Source organism: Leucopleurus acutus (genome assembly GCF_964270905.1).
Source record: "Leucopleurus acutus genome assembly, chromosome: 4".
In the NCBI taxonomy this organism is placed as follows: domain Eukaryota; kingdom Metazoa; phylum Chordata; class Mammalia; order Artiodactyla; family Delphinidae; genus Leucopleurus; species Leucopleurus acutus.
In genome coordinates this window covers 44,901,944-44,925,029 of record NC_139146.1, presented here as the reverse complement: position 1 = coordinate 44,925,029, position 23,086 = coordinate 44,901,944, and the positions used below count along the sequence as shown (strand labels likewise).

Genomic DNA, 23,086 nt, shown 5'->3' with positions numbered 1-23,086 from the left:
TTGCTAACTGGGGGAAATGTTTGCAATATGTATGATAAGTAAAGTGCTCAAAGCCCCTGCAAAGAAAGATCTTGTAATAAGTTTTAAAAAATGATTAAAGACAATTTTGGTGATACAAACTTTAGCACTTTATGAAGTAGAATAAAATGGGGTGGAAGGCAGGAAGCTTTTATAGGATAAAGAATAAAGAACAAGGAAGAGAAAAATAGAAAATATCTGATTGGCTGGGGTCACCTAGTCAACCTTGTTTAGAGTAAGAAGAAACTAAGTAGAGAGCCCAGAGCTGGCTTGGTGTTTGGGGATTGGCTGACTGGATATACTGTGTTTCTGGTCGCACAGAGCATTACAGGGACACAAAAATTATCTAGGTGTTGGTTTGCTGACATGGCACCCTACACAGTAGCAGCCCTATCTTGGGTCTAGAAAGTTACTTCAACATATAGAAGACAGCCAGACAAAAAGAGTGCACAAAAAGTTTAATTCCAATGACTGATCAATTTGTGGAAAGGTGTTTTAACAGCCCTACTAGTAATCAAACAAATGGTGTAGGGGAGACGCTCTTCCCCTTTTAAATTGGAAGATATTTCAAGATCACAAGCATGGGAAAACACACATTTTTGAGCACTATTAATGAGTATAATTTGGAATAACTATTCCAGAACAGTATAGAATATATAAAGATTTAAAATTTGCATACTCTTTGAAACCAGTTTATTCTAGGATTTACTCCTATGGAAATACTTGCACATCTGTGCAAAGATCCGTGTATAATGTCGTGTAGGAAGTTTTCCTGATGCAATGGTAATCTCCAAACACACTACCAGACAGACTATCCCAGATGTCATGGACAGCAAATCCTTACAGCCCAAATTAAGATGCTCAAATCCCATGGTTTACTGAATCACTTTTAAACAGAAGTCAATTGGAAAGTATAGTGAAGGTTAAGACATTTAGGACAGGGTGCCAGGGAGGTGGAGGACCACATTACCAGAATCCTGGGGTATGCAGTGTTGTTGTCCTGTCTGCTGCAGCAGCCTTGACTTCTGAACGTGCAGGGTTTTGTTCTGTTTTGTTTTGTTTTGTTTTTTGCGGTACGCGGGCCTCTCACTGTTGTGGCCTCTCCCGTTGCGGAGCACAGGCTGCAGACGCACAGGCTCAGCGGCCATGGCTCCGTGGCATGTGGGATCCTCCCGGACCGGGGCACGAACCCGTGTCCCCTGCATCGGCAGGCGGACTCTCAACCACTGCGCCACCAGGGAAGCCCTGAAAGTTCAGTTTTGAGAACCACAGTTGAAATTGAAAGAGGGGCTCAGCAGGTGGAGGATGCCTAGAGTCAATACGTGCTTGCTCTGTTAGAAATGTGCAAAGGCATGTATGCCTGGATAACGGCCTGCTGAGAGCCATGTTTTTTATCTGTGTTTCTGGGGCAGGACATTCACGGGGCCAGAATGAGTGTCAACAAATGGCATTTTAGGGATGATACAGCTGTCAGCCTGAAGGTGGCATTATCTTTACCTTACATCTTTGGTCTTTCCATCTTTTTCCACCCATTAGTAACACTCTTGTTCGTTCCCTCCTTTTTACATATATTCCATTCTGTCTTTATCCTGTCTTACAGTATACTCTGTACTTAACACATTTTAAGAATTCTATCCAACATAAGTTTCATATATCCTTTTTGGTTTTCCTGTCCTTTAGAACAGAATTGAATATTCTCATAATACAGCAAACATTATAAACATATATGAAGCATTTTGCTTAAAATATAAAAAAATAAAAGAATTGTTCAATAATGGGTGGGGTAAATATGTTGTATATAATGGAATACTGGCTGTTTAAAATGGGAATGTAGATTGTTATTGGCAAAAGGAAAATAAGATTGAGTGAATAGGGTTCAAAAACATTATTACAGTATCTCAGTTATTTTAAAATACATATACGTACTTAACATTTTCTAGGTGTTTTCAGAGAGATGTCTAGAAGAATCTTCAAAATATTAACAGCAATTTTCTTTGAGTGTGGGACTTGGGGTGATTTTTGCTTTCTTCTTATACCCATTTTTTGTATTATTACAGGTGAGATTGAGGAGAGGGGTAACTAAAAGAAGCTTATATGTTTATAATCTAAAGAAAAAACAAATTGATTGTAGTTTTAAAAAGTTTCGGATTGCCAGCACTGTGCTCTGGGAAGAACAGCCTTTGAAGTTGGATAGACTCAGATCCATTTACTAGCTGTGTAAAATTGGGTGTTTAGCCTCCCTTAGCTTCAATTTTCTAGTCTGTAGAATGAGAATAATAAGTGCCTTAGTGGGGGTGAGAACATGTGCAAAGAGCATGGCATAATTCCAAGACCACATTAGTGAGCTAATAAATGCCCTGTATTAGACAAAGCACATAGTCCTCTTCTGCCCTCTATTTCACTCCTGATAGTGTGAAAAGACCTACTAGTCACGGTGCTAGAAAACCCCAGCAAACTGCAAAGGACTCTTTGCAAGACAGGCCAGCTTGTGGTACCTTGATTATAGTAACTGCAGTCCAGCAAAGCCTGATAAGGGAATCTGCTTTCCCCACTGTCTGCCACTATAAAGTTGCAAGTATAATATATCCAACTGGAAAATGTTTTGGCCCCCAGACTTAATAAGATCATAATTAAATAACTAAAACTTGGAGTTAGAAAGCAGTCTTACTAAACTTTAGTGTGTATAAGATCATCAAGAGCAGTGGTTCTCAATCCTGTTCACACCCAATATCACCTTTTCTATAATGTTCATGGTATTATCTTGAAATTCATAGATAATTTTTTAAATTAGTAAACACATTTTAAAACTCAGTATAATTTCTTGACAGTAATAGAAAGGAGAAATAAAAGGAAAGCAATTATAATTAAATCATTTCAGTATGGAAATGCTCTGGCTTGATTAACTTTATGACATAATGTAGTACTCAGATGCTTGCACATATTGGCAGACTCACCATGAACGTGGCAGTTACAATACAAGTGTGTCGTATCAGCAACCAAATATGAGCCACAAAGCCACTGATGATGTGATTTTCCACAGAGGAGAACAACTTTTGATAAAGTTCTGAATCAAAAAGGCTAATTTTCTTCTAGTTTACAAAGTGGTTGAATTCCTGTAAAATGTATTATATATTAAAACCCTGCAGAAAATACTCTAAATTTGGAATTAAGTAGGACGCTCGTTTAAAATGTGGATTCTGGATCCTCACCTCCAGAGATTCTGACTCATGGAATCTAAGATAGGACCAAGAGTCTACATCAACATCCTGGCAGTGATTCTGATTCAGGCATTCTGTTTTCTAATTGAATTGGGGGAAGGGGTAGTTGTCCTGGAGAGGGAACCTAAGAGGATAAACTAGGAACCAAAACCCAGGTTGGCTATGCCTATGAAGTATAATGTATTGGGGTGAAAGTAAGGAATTTAGAATAGGAATATCTCTGTTTCAGACACAACTCTGCTACTTGTAATTGCCTTGCTTGGTACAAGTTTTCTGTATTTCCTCATCTATAAAAATGGGTAGTGTGGAGGGATGGGATCGTGGTTTCTGAGACCCCTTGAGGTTTGCTTGGTTTTTTTCAAGATTATTAAAACTTCTGATATAAAGCAGTTTGTAAAATGAAATATATTAACCATGCAAATTGCTTATTATTTTGATGCTGTTATTCACACTTTAGGAAATTCCGATCAGGATGTTGTCACTTTCCCCAAAGCCCACTGTTTGAAACCAGAAAAAGCAAGTCACAAAGAAATTTGGCCCGCTAACCCCTCCACTCACCAAACAAACGAAAACCACACAAGCTCGTAATCCAAAGACTTGACAGGATTCTGGCTCCCGGTGGCCGGTGGCCAGGTGTGTGGCTGAGTCGCTTCACTTTCCCTGGGATCGGTTTGCTCAGACTTTCAGCTCCATTTGTTACTCACCTACTCCTTCATTCCTCTTCGCTTCCTCCTTTCCCACACCTGTCACCATCCTTTCTACCCGTCTTTGACTTTTTTCTCTGCTTTCTTACACTACACATTCCCTCACTACGTACTCTGCACTTTCTCGTCCCAGATTTCGGTCACCAGCTCCTCGGCAGCCCTTTTGGCTTCTTCCCTTTGGTAATCTCCTGCAATTCTCCCGCAACGTCCGGGGTCCTTCTTAAAATGGGGGAAGGGGGGCTCCCACCCTCAGCCCAGGCAGGGGCCCAAAACGTATGCCCGGGTCCCCGCACCTCCTTGCGTCCCCGCGACTCGCTTTCCCCTCCCCGCCCCTCTCTCGGCACCCCGCCCCCCCCACCCCCAGCCCTCAGCCCTCAGCGCCCAGCTCCGAGGCTCCGGAGTCGCTGGCTGAGTGCACCCGTCAAGGTGCCCGGTCTCTCGCCATCCATTCGCCAGCAGCACGTCGCCAGGGGTCCCTTCCCCACACCAAACGCCCCAGCTGCCCGAGGCTGAGGCCGGCTCTTCTTTCTCCTTGGCCTGGGATGCCCACCACGGGCGGGGTCCGTCGCCACTGAGTCCGGAGCCCGGCGCCACCCACGTGTCCCAGAGCGCCGCGCCTGGCCGGCGCAAACCTCTCCAAGGCCACTGGCTTCTCGTCGCTGAAGCTGATTGCAGGCGAAACCCGCACGGGCCCGGGAGCTGCGCGCGGGTCACGAGCGGCACGTGCGGTTTCTCGGCGCTTCGCCGCAGGGTGCGGGTGCCCGCAGAGCCAGCAAGCAAGCGAGGGCCGGAGGAGGAAGGGTGGGCGCGCGGGAGCCACGCGGTGGCGCGGGCGGCGGGACTGCAGTGCCACCTCTCCCGAGAAAGCCCACACACTCACACGCCCGCGCGCGCAAGCACCTACACACCGTGGGCATCGAGAAGCCGAGCCATCGAGAGGCTTTGAGTGCCTGACGCGTTTCAGCGATGGCTTCTGCCCTCAACAGCAAAATTCACGCTCCCGGGACTTGCCCGGGCTCCAAAGCCGATGCCGGAGGTGGCGCCGACTGGAGAATGGACTGTGATCCCGAGATGCACGTGAAAATGTGCAAGAAGATCGCCCAGCTCACCAAGGTAACGTGAGGCGCTGCAGGCCGGCCAGCTGCGCGTCCGGGGCGCCCCGGGCCGGGGAGGGAGTGCGGACGCGCCCGAGGGAGGCCCAGGCAGAATCCGAGCTGAAACTTTGCCTCGGAGGCCAACCCGGAAGGGAAGCGGTCCTAAATCTTGGTGACCTTCTGGAGACACCATCCTAAAGCAGCTGAGAGAAAGGATCCTTGCCAAGGAAACTCCTACAACCTCCACGCTGAGCAGGTGGCCTGTGCTCCCAGGGTGGGAATGTGAATCGAGTTGAATCAGTGCTGTGTGTGTGTGTGGGGGGGGGGGGGGGGGGGAATTGCAGGCTCTGCTCAAGTGATGGTGCCTGGAATGTTGTGATTTCATTCATCGCCGTACTTTACAGGCGGGGAGGAGGTCATGTGGGCTATTTAAACATTTGATTCATTTGTTGAGCGCCAGCAGCTTGCGTGTCACCGTAGTAAACCTGGAAGGCAGCCCAGGGGACTTACTATCAAACTGGGTACAGAGCATAAATGGGGAAGTGAACGATTCACCATTTAATTACTGGATTACAAAGGACCTCGGGAGGTCAGCCCCTCCATCTCCCTACCTCATCCCAGAGCCCTGATTGAACCTCCAGGAACTGTGATGTCTTCCTTATGAAGACCAGCAAGAAGATGGACACCCTGTCCTTTGTTAGCCCACTGCAGCTTCCCAATTAGGAGCTCCTTGTGGTAGGTTCCCCTCCTGTGCCTGTTGTGTAGACGGGAAAACAACATCCCTCTCTGTCTTTTATACAAGGTCCCGAGTGCCTGAATTTAGCTAGTTGCCTTGGGGTTTCCTTTCAATCTCATAATAATTACTCCTGATAACATGCCTGCTAGTGGAACGTCCGGTCCAGGTTCTGAGTATGGGACATACTCTTTTCCCCAACTATCTTCCTCCCACTTCCCACACCCACTTTTTTGTGGGATCACAGGCATTTTCCTCCCTGACTATTTTTCCAGAAGGAAGAGAGCACAGAGACCTGGAATTGGACACCAGCTGCCTTCTCCTATCCCTCCCATTAACTTCTCCACATTTTTTGCAAATGAGCCGGTATCCAAACAGTGATCTCTCTCTCTTTTTTTTTTTTTTGCGGTACGCGGGGCTCTCACCGCTGTGGCCTCTCCCGTTGTGGAGCACAGGCCTCGGACGCGCAGGCTCCGCGGCCATGGCTCACGGGCCCAGCCGCTCTGCAGCATGTGGGATCTTCCCAGACCGGGGTACGAACCCGCATCCCCGGCATCGGCAGGCGGACTCTCAACCACTGTGCCACCAGGGAAGCCCAGTGATCTCTTTAGTCAAGGATGGAAACGGGGAATGGAGATACTCCTTGGAGGCCTTGGCATGTGCTGCTTGGCACCCCAGATCTAATCTGGAGTCATCCAAATAGTGACATCGACCCAGAAAGGTACTGATTTGAGGCGCTGCGCACAGTATAAGGCATCTTCATCTTCAAAGAACCTAAAATATTTTTGGAGAAACAAGGTTGGAGAGAAACCTAAAAGACACTGCTCTGTAATCAGTTGCTAAATTGGATGTTTCAAGTTGTGAGTGCTATAGAAGTAGAAACAAAGGATAAGTCATTATGGGTAAGAACATTTAGGAGAGACTTTATGGAGGAGATGAACCCTGAACTCAGTTTGAATTTATGGAGTGCCTATTGTGTGCCAGGTGCTGTGCTCAATATTGATGGCATAAAACTGAGTAAGATAGGAACCCTGCCCTTGTGATGAGACAAATGCATAAACAGATCATTTCAATATAATGTGGTAATGGTAGTCATTCTGCCCATTAATATTGATATTTTGGCACAATTATGATGTGCCAGGCACTGAAGGAAACGGCAGTGACGAAAGCAGCCATGATCCCTAGTGCATAGTAGGCAGTGTTTCTCAAAGTATATTCTGCATTAGAAATCACAGTTGATTCTTATTATGTAGGGCCCCTCTTTACCATTTTTCATGCTAATTGTTTAAATTAGACATTTTTAATATTGATATTGATATGCCACCTTTCTTTTGGCTACCTTTTGTATGTGATGTTTTCCATCTCTTTATATTTAATCTTTCTGTAAGTTTTATTTTAGTTGTATCTCTGATAGGTGAATTTAATCCATGTGCGTTTACTGTGATAACTAACATATTGGGACTTATTCTTCCATCATATTTTGTGTTTTTCATTTACCATCCTGGATTAGTTAAATGATCTATATTCCCTCATTTTCCACTGCTGGTTTGAGCACTTCTGGCATTATTCCTATTCTTCTCAGCCTTGTCTTTTATTTTTCCACATACATTTTTTTTTTTTTTTTTTTGCGGTATGCGGGCCTCTCACTGTTGTGGCCTCTCCTGTTGCGCAGCACAGGTTCTGGACGCGCAGGCCCTGTGGCCATGGCTCACAGGCCCAGCCGCTCCGCAGCATGTGGGATCTTCCCGGACTGGGGCACGAATCCGTGTCCCCTGCATCAGCAGGCGGACTCTCAACCACTGCGTCACCAGGGAAGCCCCTCCACATACGTATTTAACTATAGTTTTTCTAACAAAGTTATCACATAATTCTTTCTCCCTACAAAAGAGCTTTGCATACTTTACCCATTTAACAGCCCTCCCCTTTCCCATCTTGTCATTGTTGTCTAAAGTTTTTTACCTTTTAAAATTTACAATCGTTTTTATACTTGAGTTCGTTAAATTTACTGACATTTCACCAATTCTTCTAGTCCCTATTTTTTTCTTGAATCCACAGCCTTCTCTTTCGGTTCACTTTTCTTCTAGCTGAAGTTCATCATTTAATAGTTCTTTCCGTAGGGGTCTTGGTGGGGTAAGAAATTCTTTGTATATTTGAAAATGTCTGTATTTTGCCCTCACTGTTGGATGGTTGTTTACTTGGGTATAAAATTAGTGATGGGACTTCCCTGGTGGTGCAGTGGTTAAGAATCCGCCTGCCAATGCAGGGGACATGGGGTCAATCCCTGGTCCGGGAAGATCCCCCCACATGCTGTGGAGCAACTAAACCCGTGCGCCTCAACTACTGAGCCTGTGCTCTAGAGACTGCGCATGCCACAACTACTGAAGCCCGCACACCTAGAGCCCGTGCTCTGCAAGAGAAGCCACCACAATGAGAAGCACATGCACCCCAATGAGGAGTAGCCCCGCTTGCTGCAACTAGAGGAAGCCCACGCACAGCAACAAAGGCCCAACACACCCCAAAATAAATAAATAAAATAAATTAAAAAAAATTTCTAGTGAACAGCTATTTTCTCATAGCACAGTGTTGATAGTGTTCTATTGTCTTCAGATACTAATTGCTGCTGGTAAAAATCCTATTGCCAATCAAATTTTCATTCCTTTGTAGATAATCTGCCTTTTCTATTGGTAGCATTTGTGTATGTGTATTTTGACGTTTAGCAGTTTCATTAGAACTCTCTAGTTGGTAGTGAATGTACTTTCTATTGAAGACTCAGGTGCTCTCTTTAATTCTGGAAAATTATCAATGATTTTGTGTTCAGATATTGTTTCTCTGTCATTGCCTCCATTCAGTTTTCTGCAACTGCCATTAGGTGAGTTAAGGTCGCCTCTCCATCCATATCCTAAAATGTTATTAAAGATCTTTTTGTCTCTATTGTATCCTGGTGAATTCCTTAATCCTGTCTTCCTATTTCCCAATCCTCTAAATAATATGTCCAATCCAGAGTTTTTCCCATCTATTAAGTTTTATTTATTTTTAACATTTATTTATTTATTTATTTTTGTCTGTGTTGGGTCTTCGTTGCTGCACGCGGGCTTTCTCTAGTTCTGGAGAACTGGGGCTACTCTCTGTTGCGGTGTGTGAGCTTCTCATTGTGGTGGCTTCTCTTGTTGCAGAGCACGGGCTCTAGGGGAATGGGCTTCAATAGTTGTGGCATGCAGGCTCAGTAGTTGTGGCTCGTGGGCTCTAGAGCACAGGCTCAGTAGTTGTGGCGCACGGGCTTAGTTGCTCTGAGGCATGTGGGATCTTCCCGGACCAGGGATCGAACATTTGTCCCCTGCATTGGCAGGCAGATTCTTAACCACTGCGCCACCAGGGAAGCCCCATCTATTAAGTTTTAGAATTACATTTTTCATTTCTAAGATTGCTGTTCTTGCTTCCTTTCGTCTGATTTTGATAACTTCTTAATTTTTATGGCTTTATTGAAGTATAATTTACATACCATAAAATTCATCTAAACATACAATTCACCATCTTTTAGTAAATTTACAGAGTTGCTGCTCCATAACCATAATCCAGTTTTAGGACATTTCTATCACCATCCTTTGTATCCATTTGTAGTCAGTCCCTGTTCCTACCCCAATGCCAGGCAACCACTGATCTACTTTCTGTCTTCATAAATTTATCCTTTCCATTTATATCAGTGAAACGATACAACATGTATTTCCATCTGGCTTTTTTCACTTAGTTGCTAAATCTCAGCATCATGTTTTTGAGGTTCATCAATTGTTGTAGCATATGTCATTCATTCATTGCCTTTTATTACTCAGTAGTATCGCATTGTATGGATACACCATTTTCTGATGATCACATTCGCCAGTTAATAGGCACTTGGATTGTTTCCACCCTGGGGCTATTATGAATCACGCTGCTACAAACATTACATTCCTGCGCACACATTTTTGTTACTCTTGGGTAACAAAATTACTCTTGGGAATGGGATTGTTGGGTTGTATAGTAAATTTATGTTTGACTTTCTAAGAAACTGCCAGATGACTTTCCGAAGTGACTGTACCCTCTTACATTTTCCAGCCTACTTTTCCAGGAGGATCAAGTACCACCCCAGGCACCCAGTTCTCAAATACAGTGAAGTGCACTTCTCCCTTTCCTCCTCTGTGCACTCACTTCCCTCTGATATTTCCTCTCCTGAAATGACTTCATCTCTATAAGTTGAATTCTACTTATCTTTTAAGTCTCACTTCCCCCAAGACAAATCTTTGAAAAAAATCTCACTTTTGTAATTAATCATGTATTCATTAATCACTAATTGTATACTCGTTATTTCTTTCTTATTGATCTGTTTTTCCAGAAGTTTGTACAATGTCTGCCACATAGTAGACCCTCAGTAAGCTTGTTAAATTTAAAGTTTCTGCCTACGGATTTGGTTAATATTTCTTTCATCATGCTTATCCATCTGATATTGTAGTTGATTTGTATATAGTATGTCCCTTAAGATAATAAGCTCCTTAATTTATTCACAATCCTTTGCACCTGGTAAACACTCATTATGTGGGGTTTTGGGGGGGGTTGTTTTTTATATTTATTTTTGGCTGTGTTGGGTCTTCATTGCTGCACACAGGCTTTCTCTAGTTGCGGTGAGTGGGGACTACTCTTCGTTGTGGTGTGCGGGCTTCTCATTGCTGTGGCTTTTCTTGTTGCAGAGCATGGGCTCTAGGCACGTGGGCTTAGTAGTTGTGGCTCGTGGCCTCTAGAGCGCAGGCTCAGTAGCTGTGGCACACAGGTTTAGTTGCTCTGCGCCATGTGGGATCTTCCCAGACTACGGCTCGAGCCCGTGTCCCCTGCATTGGCAGGCAGATTCTCAACCACTGCGCCACCAGGGGCGCCCTCATTATGTGTTAGTGTAGCAAATAAATATTCATTTACACGGTGGTCCAAACTCCAGGATGCACATTAAAATCACCTGGAGAGATTTTAAAAACACACCAGTGAGACGATAACTAAATGCAATGCCTGATCCTAGACTGGGTTGTATCCTGGAGGTAAAAATGCTACAAGGAGATGATTGGGTCAGTTGACAAATTGAATATGATGATAGAGAAAATTTAAGTATTCGTATCAATGTTAAAGCTCCTGGCGTTGACAAGTATACCATGGCTGTGCAAGAAAAATATCCTATTCTAAGAAAATGTACCTTGAACTTATTTTTAAGGAGGTGAGTGTGATGTCTTACTCTCAAAGAATTTTATTTTATAAATAAAATAGAGAAAATAAAAATAGAGAGCAAATGATAAAACAAATGGGACAGAATGTTAAAAATAGGTGAATCTAGGTAAATGGTATGTGATGTTCTTTGTACTATTCTTTTTCTGGCAGGTTTTTTCCTAAGTTTGAAATTATTTCTAAATAAAAGTTAGAAACAAACAAAAGGAATACAATGCCCCGGGCTCCATCTCAGAAGGAGAGGAGAGAGAGGTGACAGGCACTGCTATTTTCTGAAGCCCCTTAAGATCTCTAATGTTCACACATTGTTGAGAACCACCAGTTTAGAACAACTAAAGGTTTAAACAGTAGAGTGGGCACAGAGGAGTTAATTGGGAGAACAGGAGGTTCCAAATCCATTTCCCCTTAAAGTCTGTGAGATGCTTTGGTCTTGAAAGCATCAGGCATGTTTGCCCAGCCCTGTCCCTGGGCCCGTTCAGCCAGTCCCTGCTTTTGCACCTGCCCAGAAATCTCCAGCTGATTTTTCCTTTTGTAGGTCTCTCCACATCCTCATATCCAGAAGCGTTGGCATCCCTCATACCCAGAGATTCCCCAATTCCCATTTTCAAGGTGGGGTGGCGTGTCTTGCTCCCCAAATACAAGTTTAGCCAAGACCCTTTTATATTAGAACATGAAAATGAGTGGGAAAGCACGTGTTCCCTCTCCATAAAGCCTCCCTTGAACTGAAGGCTGACTCTTGGGAGCCCAGCCCACAAGCATGACTCCATATACCCGTGGGACAACCTCTCATCTGGAGCAGTTTGAGGAAAAGTACCCAGGAGGCAATGAGAGTCCTCTTAGTGCCAGAAGCTGCCAAGCTGAAAGTATAAGAAGTAAGATAACCCCGACAGACCCCCTCCGTCACCCTTCCTAAATGATGTCTGCCAGGATCTCGGAAGACCCTGTAAGGGCTACGGTGGAATCAAGTGCCTGCAACTTCTGCACATTAGTAACGCCTTATGATTCCCTAGTATTTGTGTCCTTTGCACAGCCTTTGACATACTTACTCATACTCTGTGTGCACAGCAGTTCTGCATGGCAAGGAGACGAGCATCATCTCTAATTGAGAGAATTAATATCTGAGACCCAAGAAAGGGCCAGTATTCTTGCCTGACATCACATTAGGATGTAGTGACAGAACCAGGGCATCCAGAACCCAGTGTTAGGTGTGTGTGTGAGGGTGATGCTTCTTCCCTGGTCATCCTTGTGTTTCCGTAACCTCTCTCAATCATCTTTAGTGCTCTTTCCCAGGTGAGGGAAAATGTAGATCTAAGCAGTGAGGCTGAGGGCTGGAGCTGGGTCTGCAGAGCTCTTTCCTCTTTCTCCCTTGTTTCTTATGGAGTGATCTGCCCATAGACGCACACATTCTTCTCTGTCAGCCGTGCCGTCGATTTTACAGGGGTAGGTGTGGTTCCGGGAGGAAGAAATGCCGTGGCCCAGTATTGTGACTAGGTGGGTAAATATCAGGAATGCAGCCTGCCCGTAGGTATGTCACATTCTTTAATATTATATCGGTAATGTGTTATTTTGGTCTCAAAACAGCCTCACGCCTTGGTCTTGTATTTCAATTCGTTCGTTGGAGAAGAAGGATTTTGTTTATTGGGCTTTCCTAAAGACCCACCACACAGATCTTAGGATGAATTCCGTTTTGAGGAATTTGGTAAAGTGTTATAGTAAAAACGAATTCTGTCACTGGGAGAGCATCCTCACCCGAGAGCAGGGGACCTCTGAGTTGCAGTGTAGCACTTATTTGTAGATCCTTCCTTCCTTCCTTCCGTGGGAGGTTCTGGAATTCAGAGTCACCACTCCCAGCACAGTAGCACAACCAGACCAAGCGAACTGTGTCTCCCCACGTTCCAGAACCTTACTGAGGTCTATGGAGACACATTAGCGGGGACAGTCATATTGGATGTTGAGGGGAGATAGTGGATTGTTTAGGGATGGGGTAGGGGGACTGCTGTTATGGAGAATAGACCCTGAGTATAAAATCAGAAATATTAAGGAAAAGAATTATAATTTCTACTCCAGGTTATCTTTTAAATGAATTTAAACTTGATTTATCTCTAGAGGGGTGCTTCTTACTCTTATTTATATTAATAAATATAAAAGAAAATTAAATGTGAATAAAAATGAGGTCACCTGGAGACCTAACAATTTGGGGGTTACTCTTGGAACGCTCTTACTCGTGATCCCTGGATGGCTGATATCAGCTAAAATGCTGTCTCTTCAGAGAGACTTTGGTGACTTTCCAGTCCAAAGGGGCCAACCTGCTTTATCTGTAATTGAGAAAAATAGTCCTTTCTTCCTTGGTGATTTGTTGTGAGGGTTCACTAACTTAAGGAATGTAAGTGGAGCATCTCACCCGGCGGAGGGACTATTGTAAGCCTGATAGATGTTGCTTTCCCTTCCCTTGCTGAGCTAGAAGAATTGCAGAGGGGCAGGACCACTGCCCAGTTGTCAAAACCGGCAACTAGGAACAAAGCCAGGCCTTCCCTGGACTGAGAGGCCAGGGCAGTGTCCCAGGCAGTAGGAGTGACACTTACTGCCACACGAGTCCTCAGCAGCAGGCTGCCACTTGAGCCCTGTGTTTTTATGGCTTGAAGTTGTGGAAGTTTCATTGCACCCACTGACTCCCTTAGTTTCTCTGAAAATACCCTCCTGCCTGCAGGAGGCTGCGTAGGGACAGATGTTTAAACAGTTCCATACCAGTTTGCTTTAGGATTCTAGATTTGAAAACTGCAGATCTGTTTTAACAGGCCCTCTCTGTTGGAATCTTTTAATTTAACAAAGTGACGCATAGGGTGTACAGACAGCTATCTCACAGAAATCTTTTTGCCATCAAACAGGATGAAGTACACCTTAAATTGGGTGTCTTTGAACCCTACTAAGATGCCTCTACTTTTGCGTAACCATTCTGATCTCTGCACTTCCCCCCAGCCTTGCTCCAATCCTTTCTCCACACAGCAGCCAGAGTGATACTAAAATTGAATCATGCCCTCCTACACTGCTGTAGAATGTTGCAGCTGCTTTGGAAAACAGTCTGGTGATTCCTCAAGTAATTAACAGAGAGTTATCATATGAGCCAGAAATTCCATGCCTAGGTATAAACCCAAGAGAAATTAACTTGTACACAGTATTCAGAGCAACATTATTCATAATAGCCAAAAAGCCAGAAATAAATGAAATGTCCATCAACCGAAGACTGGATAAATAAAATATGGTACAAAGTACAATGGGGGTAGTGACTGAGGGATGCAAGGTTTCTCTTTGAGTCATGAGAATATTCTTCAGTTGACTCTAGTGATAGTGACACAACTCTGTGAATATACTGAAAGCCATTGAATTGTACAGTTTAAATGGGTGAATTGTATGGTCTCAAGAATGATATCTCAGTTAAGCTGTTAACATTAAAAGAAACGAAGACAAACTGAATTTCCTCTTGTTTGAATCCAGTTCTGAAGCAAGTCCTGATGACTTTACCCCAATGAGTCAGTCCACCTCCCTTCCGCATTTCTGCCTCCGCCCTGGTCCAAGCTTCCTTCCCCTCTGGCCCCCAACCCCTGCTGCGGCCTCCTCGTGGTCTACCCTTGCCCCCCGCTCACAGCGGCAAGAATTATCTTATACAGTATAAACCAGAGCGTGCCATTCTTCCGTTTAGAACCCACAAATGGCTTCTCATTTCACTTGGAATAAAATGGGTTCACCTAAACTAAATTCTTTAATATGGTCCCTTGACGTGGCTGCTGCCTACTTCTCAGCATCATCTCCTTGGCCACACTGGCCTTCTTTCAGGCTTTCAGATGTGCCAGGCTTTTGCCACCTGGAGCCTTTGTCCTCGTGGTTTCTTCAGCCTGCTCCTGGCTTGGTTCAGATGTCTTCAGGGAGGGCCTCCTTGCTCACCTAGACCATGAGATTTCCTCAGCTGCATCTGCTGTTTCCATTTTTTTCCTCTATCTGTTAATCTATTTATGGCCTTCTCTTCCCCACTAAGGAAGTTCCTTGAGGGCAGAAATTTCTGTCTGCTCTGTTCTCTCCTATACCCCCTGGTGCCTAGAACAGTGCCTGGTTAGTGATCGGTGCCCAGCAAGTGTTCGTGGATGGACTAAATGAACAAAACCCTTCCTGGACCTCCCGCGGCTCCTAGGATAAAATAGCACATTTCAGACACAGCCTAGGTACAGTCGTCTTATGGGAGAGTGGGAAGGCTCCTTTCTCAAGGCCAGAACTCAGGAGGTGCTAGCATCTAATTTCTAGTTTTCTGAGCACAGTGGAGAACTGGCATATCTGACAAATAAGTGGACATCCCCCATGCCCTCCCAGGCCAACATCTGACTTAGTCACTCCCAGCACCTGACCACAGACACAGGGTTGGACCAAACTTGGTGCCTCCATGTGGTCAGATCCACATTCCTTCAGAACACTAGAATTACGAGGTAGAATAAAAACAGCGGTGACCAATCATACACAGAAATTACAACCATTTTAGAAAAATCAAGAATACAGAGAAGCAAAAAGAAAAAGATTTTAAAGTATCCCCAAACCCATAATAACTACAGTGATGCAATAACTAATACCATTTTTTGCAGAGCCTACTATCTGATTTCTCATACAAATATAGACATGTGATTTTTAAAAAGAGTTATATCACACATAACTATTGTGCTAGCTGGGTTTTTTCCCCTTCACGGTAAATCTAGAACCCTTCAACACAATTTTTAATGGTTGTGTCAATAGTCCATTGTATAAATGTTGCATAATTTAACTTCTTTCATTTATGACACACTTACTGAGTGCCTTTTATGTGCCAGGTAAAATCCCTTATCTCATGGACCTTACAGAGAGAAGTAGAAAGCAGCTCTCAAATACAATAGAAGCCCTCCTATTCAATGTCATGTGAGCATTTTGAATAATTGAAAATGAAAACTATAAAAGAAAAAAACCTAACATACATAACTTTTTAAACTTAAAACAGGTGTCAGCACTGAGTTCCAGTGGGCAGGTGCAAACAGTTGTTAATTAAGGAAGGGAGGGGATGCAAGACAAGGGAGGAACAGTCAAGAGAAACAATAGTACAGCCTTGGGGCAGGGTCCTGGTTCCCATCAAGGGATACACACAACAATATCTTGGAGCTGTTTTGCAGAAACTGAAACCTCCACAAGGTGGGAGAAGTTAACTGTGTGCTGCCCACAAGCAAGTAGACCCAAGACTTTTTGGAGCCAGAAGGTTGATGATATTGACTCCCACTTACCTCACCACCCACCGATCAGAAGAATGTCCACCAGCTGATCATGCCCTCTTTGAACCATTACTATAACACTTCTCGCTGTACCCTACAGGTTGGGACACACAGTTCTGAGGGCATTAGCTTGCTGTGGCCCCTTTTGCCTGGCAAAGCAATGAAACTATTATTTTCTACTTCACCCAAAATTAAAAAAAAAAAGGGTCAGCAAACCATGTCCCAGGCCAAATCAGTCCGCTGCCCATTTTTATATGGCTTGTGAGTCAAGGATGGTTTTTACATTTTGAAAAAAAATACAAAATAAGACCAATATTTGGTGACACATGAAAAGTACATGAAATTCAAATTTAGTGTCCAAAATAAAGTTTTATTGGGACACAGCCATGCACGTTCACTTAGAGATTGTCTTGGGTAGCTTTTGTGCTAAAATGGCAGATTTGAAACATTGTGACAGAGACTGACTAAAGCCTAAAATAATTACTGCCTGGCCCTTTACAGAAAAAAAGTGTGAGGATCTCTAATTAAAACATGTGGGTGTTTTGGTGGCACAGTGGTTGAGAGTCTGCCTGCCGGCACAGTGGTTGAGAGTCCGCCTGCCGGCACAGTGGTTGAGAGTCCGCCTGCCGATGCAGGGGACACGGGTTCGTGCCCCGGTCCAGGAAGATCCCACATGCCGTGGAGCGGCTGGGCCCGTGCGCCTTGACGGCTGAGCCTGCGCGTCCGGAGCCTGTGCTCTGCAATGGGAGAGGCCACAACAGTGAGAGGCCCGCGGACCGCAAAAAAAAAAAAAAAAAAAAACCAAAAACATGTGGGTGAATACTCATTCACTAATCATTTCATGTGAGGCTCAGTTTCAATTCTTTGGGACGGCCTGCTGATTGACATTTACCTTATTTGTCTTGTATAAACTACAGCTATAGTTAGAGTGACCTTTTAATTAATCATCCAAACTGAGACACTTCTGAGAATTAAAGGGGGCACTAAACCTATTTATTTAAAAAAAGTAAATAGGTTTCAGGTGTACAGCATTATAATTCAACATCTGTGTACACTACCAAGTGATCACACCACAAGTATAGTTGCCATTCATCACCATACATTTGACCCCCTTCACCCTTTCACCCACCCCCAACCCTTTTCCCCCGGTAACCACTAATCTGTTCTCTGTGCCTATGAGTTTGCTTTTGTTTTATTTTGTTTGTTTTTGTTTTTTTAGATTCCAGATGTGAGTGAAATCATACAGTATTTGTTTTTCTCCATCTGACTTATTTCACTTAACATAATACCTTCAAGGTCCATCCGTGTTGTCCCAAGTGGCAGGATTTCATTCTTTATTATGGCTGAATAGTATTCCACTGTGTGTGTGTGTGTGTGTGTGTGTGTGTGTGTGTGTGTGTGTGTGTGTGTGTGTATCCATCTTCTTTATCCATTCATTCATTTATGGACACTTAGGTTGTTTCTATATCTTGGCTATTGTAAACAATGCTGCAGTGAACATCGGGGTGCATATATCTTTTCAGATTAATGTCTTCATGTTCTTCAGGTAAATACCCAGAAGTGGAATAGCTGGGTCATGTGGTAGTTCTGTTCTTAATTTTTTGAGGAATCTCATACTGTTTTCCACAGTGGCTGCACCAGTTTACAGTCCCACCAACAGTGGGTTCCCTTTTCTCCACATCCTCACCAATATTTATTTCTTGTCTATTCAATAATAGCCATTCTAACAGGTGTGAGATGATATCTCATTGTGATTTTGATTTCCCTAGTAATTAACGATGGCGAACATCTTTCCATGTGCCTGTTGGCTACCTGTATGTCTTCTTTGGAAAAATGTCTATTCAGAGCCTCTGCTCATTTTTAAAATCAGGGTTTTTTTTTGTTGTTGAGTTGTATGAGTTCTTTATGTATTTTGGATATTAATCCCGTATCAGATATATGATTTGCAATTATTTTCTCCCATTCAGTAGGTTGCCTTTTCATTTTGATGTTGGTTTCCTTTGCTATGCAGAAGCTCTTTAGTTTGATGTAGTTCCATTTGCTTATTTTTGCTTTTGTTTCCCTTGTCTTTAGAGTCACATCCACAAAAACATCACTAAGGTCCATGTTAATGAGGTTATCGCCTATGTTTTCTTCTAGGAATTTTATGGTTTCAGGTCTTACATTCAAGGCTTTAATCTATTTTGACTTAATTTTTGTGTATGGTGTAAGATAGTATCTAGTCTCATTCTTTTGCGTGTGGCTGTCCAGTTTCCCCAACACCATTTATTGAAGAGACTGTGCTTTCTCAACTATGTATTCTTTGCTTCTTTGTTGTAAATTAATTGTCTATATATGTATGGATTTATTTATGGGCTCTCAATTCTGTTCCATTGATCTGTATGTCTGTTTTTGTGACAGTACCATATGTTTTGATTACTATAGCTTTGTAGTATAGTTTGAAATCAGGGAGTGTGTTACCTCCAGCTTTGTTCTTCTTTCTCAAGTCTGTTTTGCTATTTGGGATCTTTTGTGCTTCCATACAAATTTTAGAATTATTTGTTGTAGCTCTGTGCAATATGCCATTGGAATTTTGACAGGGATTGCATTGAATCTGTAGTTTGCTTTGGATAGATTGGACATTTTAACAATGTTAATTCTTTCAATCCATGAACATGGAATATCTTTCCATTTATTTGTCTTCAATTTCTTTTGTCAATGTCTTATAGTTTTCAGTGTACAAGTCTTTCACCTCTGTGGTTAAATTTATCCCTAGGTATTTTATTCTCTTTGATGCAGTTGTGAATGGGATCATTTTCTTAATTTCTGTTTCTGTTAGTTCATTATTAGTGTACAGAAAAGCTATAGATTTCTGTATATTGACTTTGTATCCTGAGACTATACTGAATTCATTTATTAGTTCTAACAGTTTTTTGATGGAGTCTTTAGGGTTTTCTATATGTAACATCGTGTCATCTGCAAATAATGACAGTTTTTTTCCTCCCTTTCTTATTTGGATGCCTTTTATTCCTTTTTCTTTCCTAATTGCTAATGTCTATGTTGAATAAAAGTGGCAAGAGTGGGCATCCTTGTCTTGTTCCTGATCGTAGAGGAAAAACTGAAAGCTTTTCACCATTGATAAAGTTCTGTTGGTTTAAACCACAAGTTTGTAGTGACTTGTTATAGTAGCCATGGGAATTGGGTCCATTGGCTAACTTTCACAATATCCTCTTCATCATTACCAAAGACTTCTTCCTTCTCAGACCCTAGTGAGGTTCTTGCCTCTGATAATTGTCAGAATCAACTAGTGAGCATTTTTAACAAAAATTGAGACCAGTGCATCAAAACCTTTGGGTGGGGCTCAGGCAATTATGCGTTTTAAAAGCTCCACTGGTGACTGTGACTTTAGCCTGACTCTAAAATCACTGCAACGGGTCCTTGGCCTTTGGTCTATATAATATGTCCAGGTCTGTTGCCTGGCCCTGGACTTGCTCTGTCTGGTAGCAGAGAGACTGTGTGTTTGTCTTATTTCTTCTGCTTCTCTAGGAGCTCTTTAGGCCAGTGCTGTTCAAATGTTAGTATTAAACACAAATGGCTAGGCCCACCTGCAACATTTCTTATTCATTTGATCATGGGTGAGGCCTGAGAATTTGCATTTTAAACAAGCTCAGGTGATGTTGTGGACTACAGTTTGAGAAAGCCTTTAGGATCATCAGGGCTCTCTCTTTTGCCTTCCTCATATTTGAACTTCCAGAAGCTTCTAGCATAGTGTCCTGCTCTCAATAATATTAATAATAGGGGCTGAATTACTTAGAACTGTGAAACCCTTGATGACAAGGACCTTGCCTTATAACTTTTAAATATATCTTTAGCACCTCCATTAATGCCAGGACACAGGGGGTGACAGTAGGAGACATATTAAACGGTGGGTGCACCAGCAAATCTCCCATCTATAAGGGATGCTAATGCATCTCTGGGTGCCATCACATCACAAGAAATTCAGAAGGATGCCAAAATGGCAAAAAAAAAGACCCTGAAGAGAGATATTGTGCACGCCTCAGTGGCTGTTTCCAGTTTAGGTGTGACTTGGAAGAGGTTGTGAAACAATGAGGAGCACAATAAAATGCTTTGTGAAGGAGGACACCACTGGTTAACCTCAAGGCTTCAGTTTTGCTGAGTAAATATGCAGGTTTGGGGCTAGAGCTGAATTGCTCCAGACAGTAAAAGAAAGATTAATCTCCCCTCAGCAGTTCTGCTCCATCCTTTTCCTCATGTTGCGTTCAGTCTCTTAAATAGGCATTGACCAATTGCAGGTTTGAAGGAATGATAGATGTTAGCCTGCTAGTTTACCCACGTGTCTTGGTCTAGCTTTGCAGTCTGCTGATGATTTTGTTATGATTAGGATTACAGAAGCATTTGTGGGTAGAGTAAGGATCATGCAGATAGGATGTGGTGGGTGGGTTGCATGAGGAGTGATAGCTTCATATTTTGAAGACAAAGTTTATTTAGATCATAGTTTTGGTTAAGCCAAACTAATTTCAAGGAAGTGAAAAAGAAGCTGTCACTGGTTTTCATCTATTTTCTTCCCAGGGTGCTCTGCCCAGGGTGCTCTGCCCTTGAGAAGCATACCCCTCAAACATCTGCTTTTCCTTGCACTTGCAAGCTCATTAATGGCCGTTTCCCAGAGAGAGACCCAGAAATAGCCAATTCCATTAAAAGGCTTATCATTAAGTACAATACAGCTCTTTATGTGGGAGGATGGCCTCTGAATAAGAGTCCATTAGGGCTGTGGGCTAGAAAAATGGGTCAGCTTTTTTTTAAGGGAGAAATTAATTCAGCAAGCAAGAGCCAGAAATACTGTGACATTCATCCTGTACAGCTTTTCCTTTTCACGCTGCCAAAGTGCGTCTGTCCAGACCTGCTATTCCTGTCCTCAGGCCCCTGGAGCAGGGCCCATTTGTCCTGAGGAAGCCAGTGAATTGTATGGTGACAGCCTAAATAAACATGAGCAAGGAGATCAGAACTGAGTATAGGGTGTGTGTGTGTGTGTGCGTGTGTGTGTGTGCACGCGCGTGTGCGTGTGAGCACACGCACCCTGAATATAATCTAAACCAAGAAAACAAAAGTTAATCAGTAACTTATTCGCTGACCTCTTTCCCCTTTGCTAGGTCCTAATGTCAGTTTCATGAGAGATGGCTCATAGCCAAGTCCATGTGGTGCTGTCCCCAAAGAAGAGCTGAAAAAAAGAAGCTTGTTTCCAGTATAGGAGGCAAATGCTTGAAAGGACGGTCCAGTGTCCAGTCTCCTCCTGCTAACTTAGGCAAGCTGATTCACAGGGTGTGGTGGGCCCTTGGTAGCTGCGGTCAACAGGCGGAGGAAGAACTAGAGCTGAACAAGTGGGAGCTGGGGAATAAGCATCCTGTTGAGAGTAGCCAGGGACACAGTGTCCAAGAAGTACAGAAAACACAGGAATGAATCAGGCACATATCTGCAGTGGGAGAGCTGGTCAGCTGTGTGGGCCAGGACAGTGAAGGGTTCCAGAAGGTGGATGATTCAGAATTCAGAAGAGCTGCGAGTCAGAAGTGGATGTTCTGCCCAAATTCAGCAGGATGCCCTGCTAGTAGGTTATGGACATGAAGACTCAACTCTACAGAAGGAGGGAATTGGCAGAGTGGCAGGTTCTTGGCAAACAACATAGAAAATTTAACAAACTTGTAAGACATTCAAGGAGGAGATGTCTTGTAGGACATTGTTGTCTAGTTGTGCTAGATTGGATTTTGCATTATTGTTCAGTAAATATTCACTCACTCTTATTGCCCTCCCCTACCCAAAGAGCAGAGTCTGTCCTCATCCCATCCATGATGGGCTTCTTGAGATTTGCTTTGGTCTGTGGAATGTTAGAGAGCGTGAACACAGGCAGAGGCCTTAAATATGCTCGTGCAGTTTGGTGATCACCATGAGAAAAGCATGTGCTGATTGGCCTCTGCCCCTACAGCCTAGTGCTAGTAAGCAGACCCGAATCCAGCTCACAGCCTCAAGCCAAGCCCAGACAATACAAGACCTGAAATGCAGGGCAGATCCACTCAGCCAAGCCCAACCACGGTTACCCTACATGAGAATAAATGCTTCTTGTTGTAAGTCATTGAGTTTTGGGGGTAGTTTGTTATGCAGCATTATTGTGGGCAGTCCCTGACTAAGACAGAAGGGCTAGAACTCAGAAAAGATATCTCAACTAGAGATGCAGTTTTAGGAATTATCAACTCCTAGGGGTTAGTCCATTTATTTGTTTATTTACTCATTCACTCAGCAAATATTTGGTATGAGCTGATTCTAGGCTGGGTACTTATTCATTGATATGGAGGAGATTGTCCAAGATCCTCATGGAAATAGGTCTCTTGGTATCTTTCCCAGGGAGAATTTGCCGAGTAAGAAAATTCTATCAAAAACAGAACCTTGGGGATTGCTAGCCCATGAAAGAGAGTTTGAGAAAGAGCCTTCTGAGAGGTACCAGGAGACACAGGTGAAGGTGGTGTTTCATCTGGGAGAAGAAGCCTTCAAGAGGGAGCATTGACTGGTGGTTGGTGCAAAGAGGGAAGATGGGTTGAGGCCTAAAAAAAATGTCATTATGAATAGTCATTGGTGGCCTGGGTGTCTTTAGAGTGATGGGCCAGGGTTGGGAGAGCCTGGTGCTGAGAGCCATGTGTTGGCTTCTGTATTAGTCAGCTTGGGCTGACGTAACAAAATGCCAAAGACTCCATGACTTAAACATCAGAAATTTATCTTCTCACAGCTCTGGAGGCTTGAAGTTCAAGATCAAGGTGCCGAT

At 43.4% G+C, this 23,086-nt stretch overlaps 1 protein-coding gene across 3 annotated transcripts in view; it reads left to right on the top strand.

The window, feature by feature from the left end:
- Positions 1-4,906: 4,906 nt before the first annotated feature.
- Positions 4,907-23,086, top strand: part of FAM184B (family with sequence similarity 184 member B) — a gene marked incomplete at its 5' end in the record, with an annotated part of 114,202 nt that continues 96,022 nt past the window's right edge. For all 3 annotated transcript variants that reach the window (XM_082838232.1, XM_082838231.1, XM_082838230.1), the window contains one exon: positions 4,907-5,053. In XM_082838232.1, coding sequence (XP_082694358.1) covers positions 4,907-5,053 — 147 coding nt within the window. The remainder of the gene's footprint in view (positions 5,054-23,086) is intronic.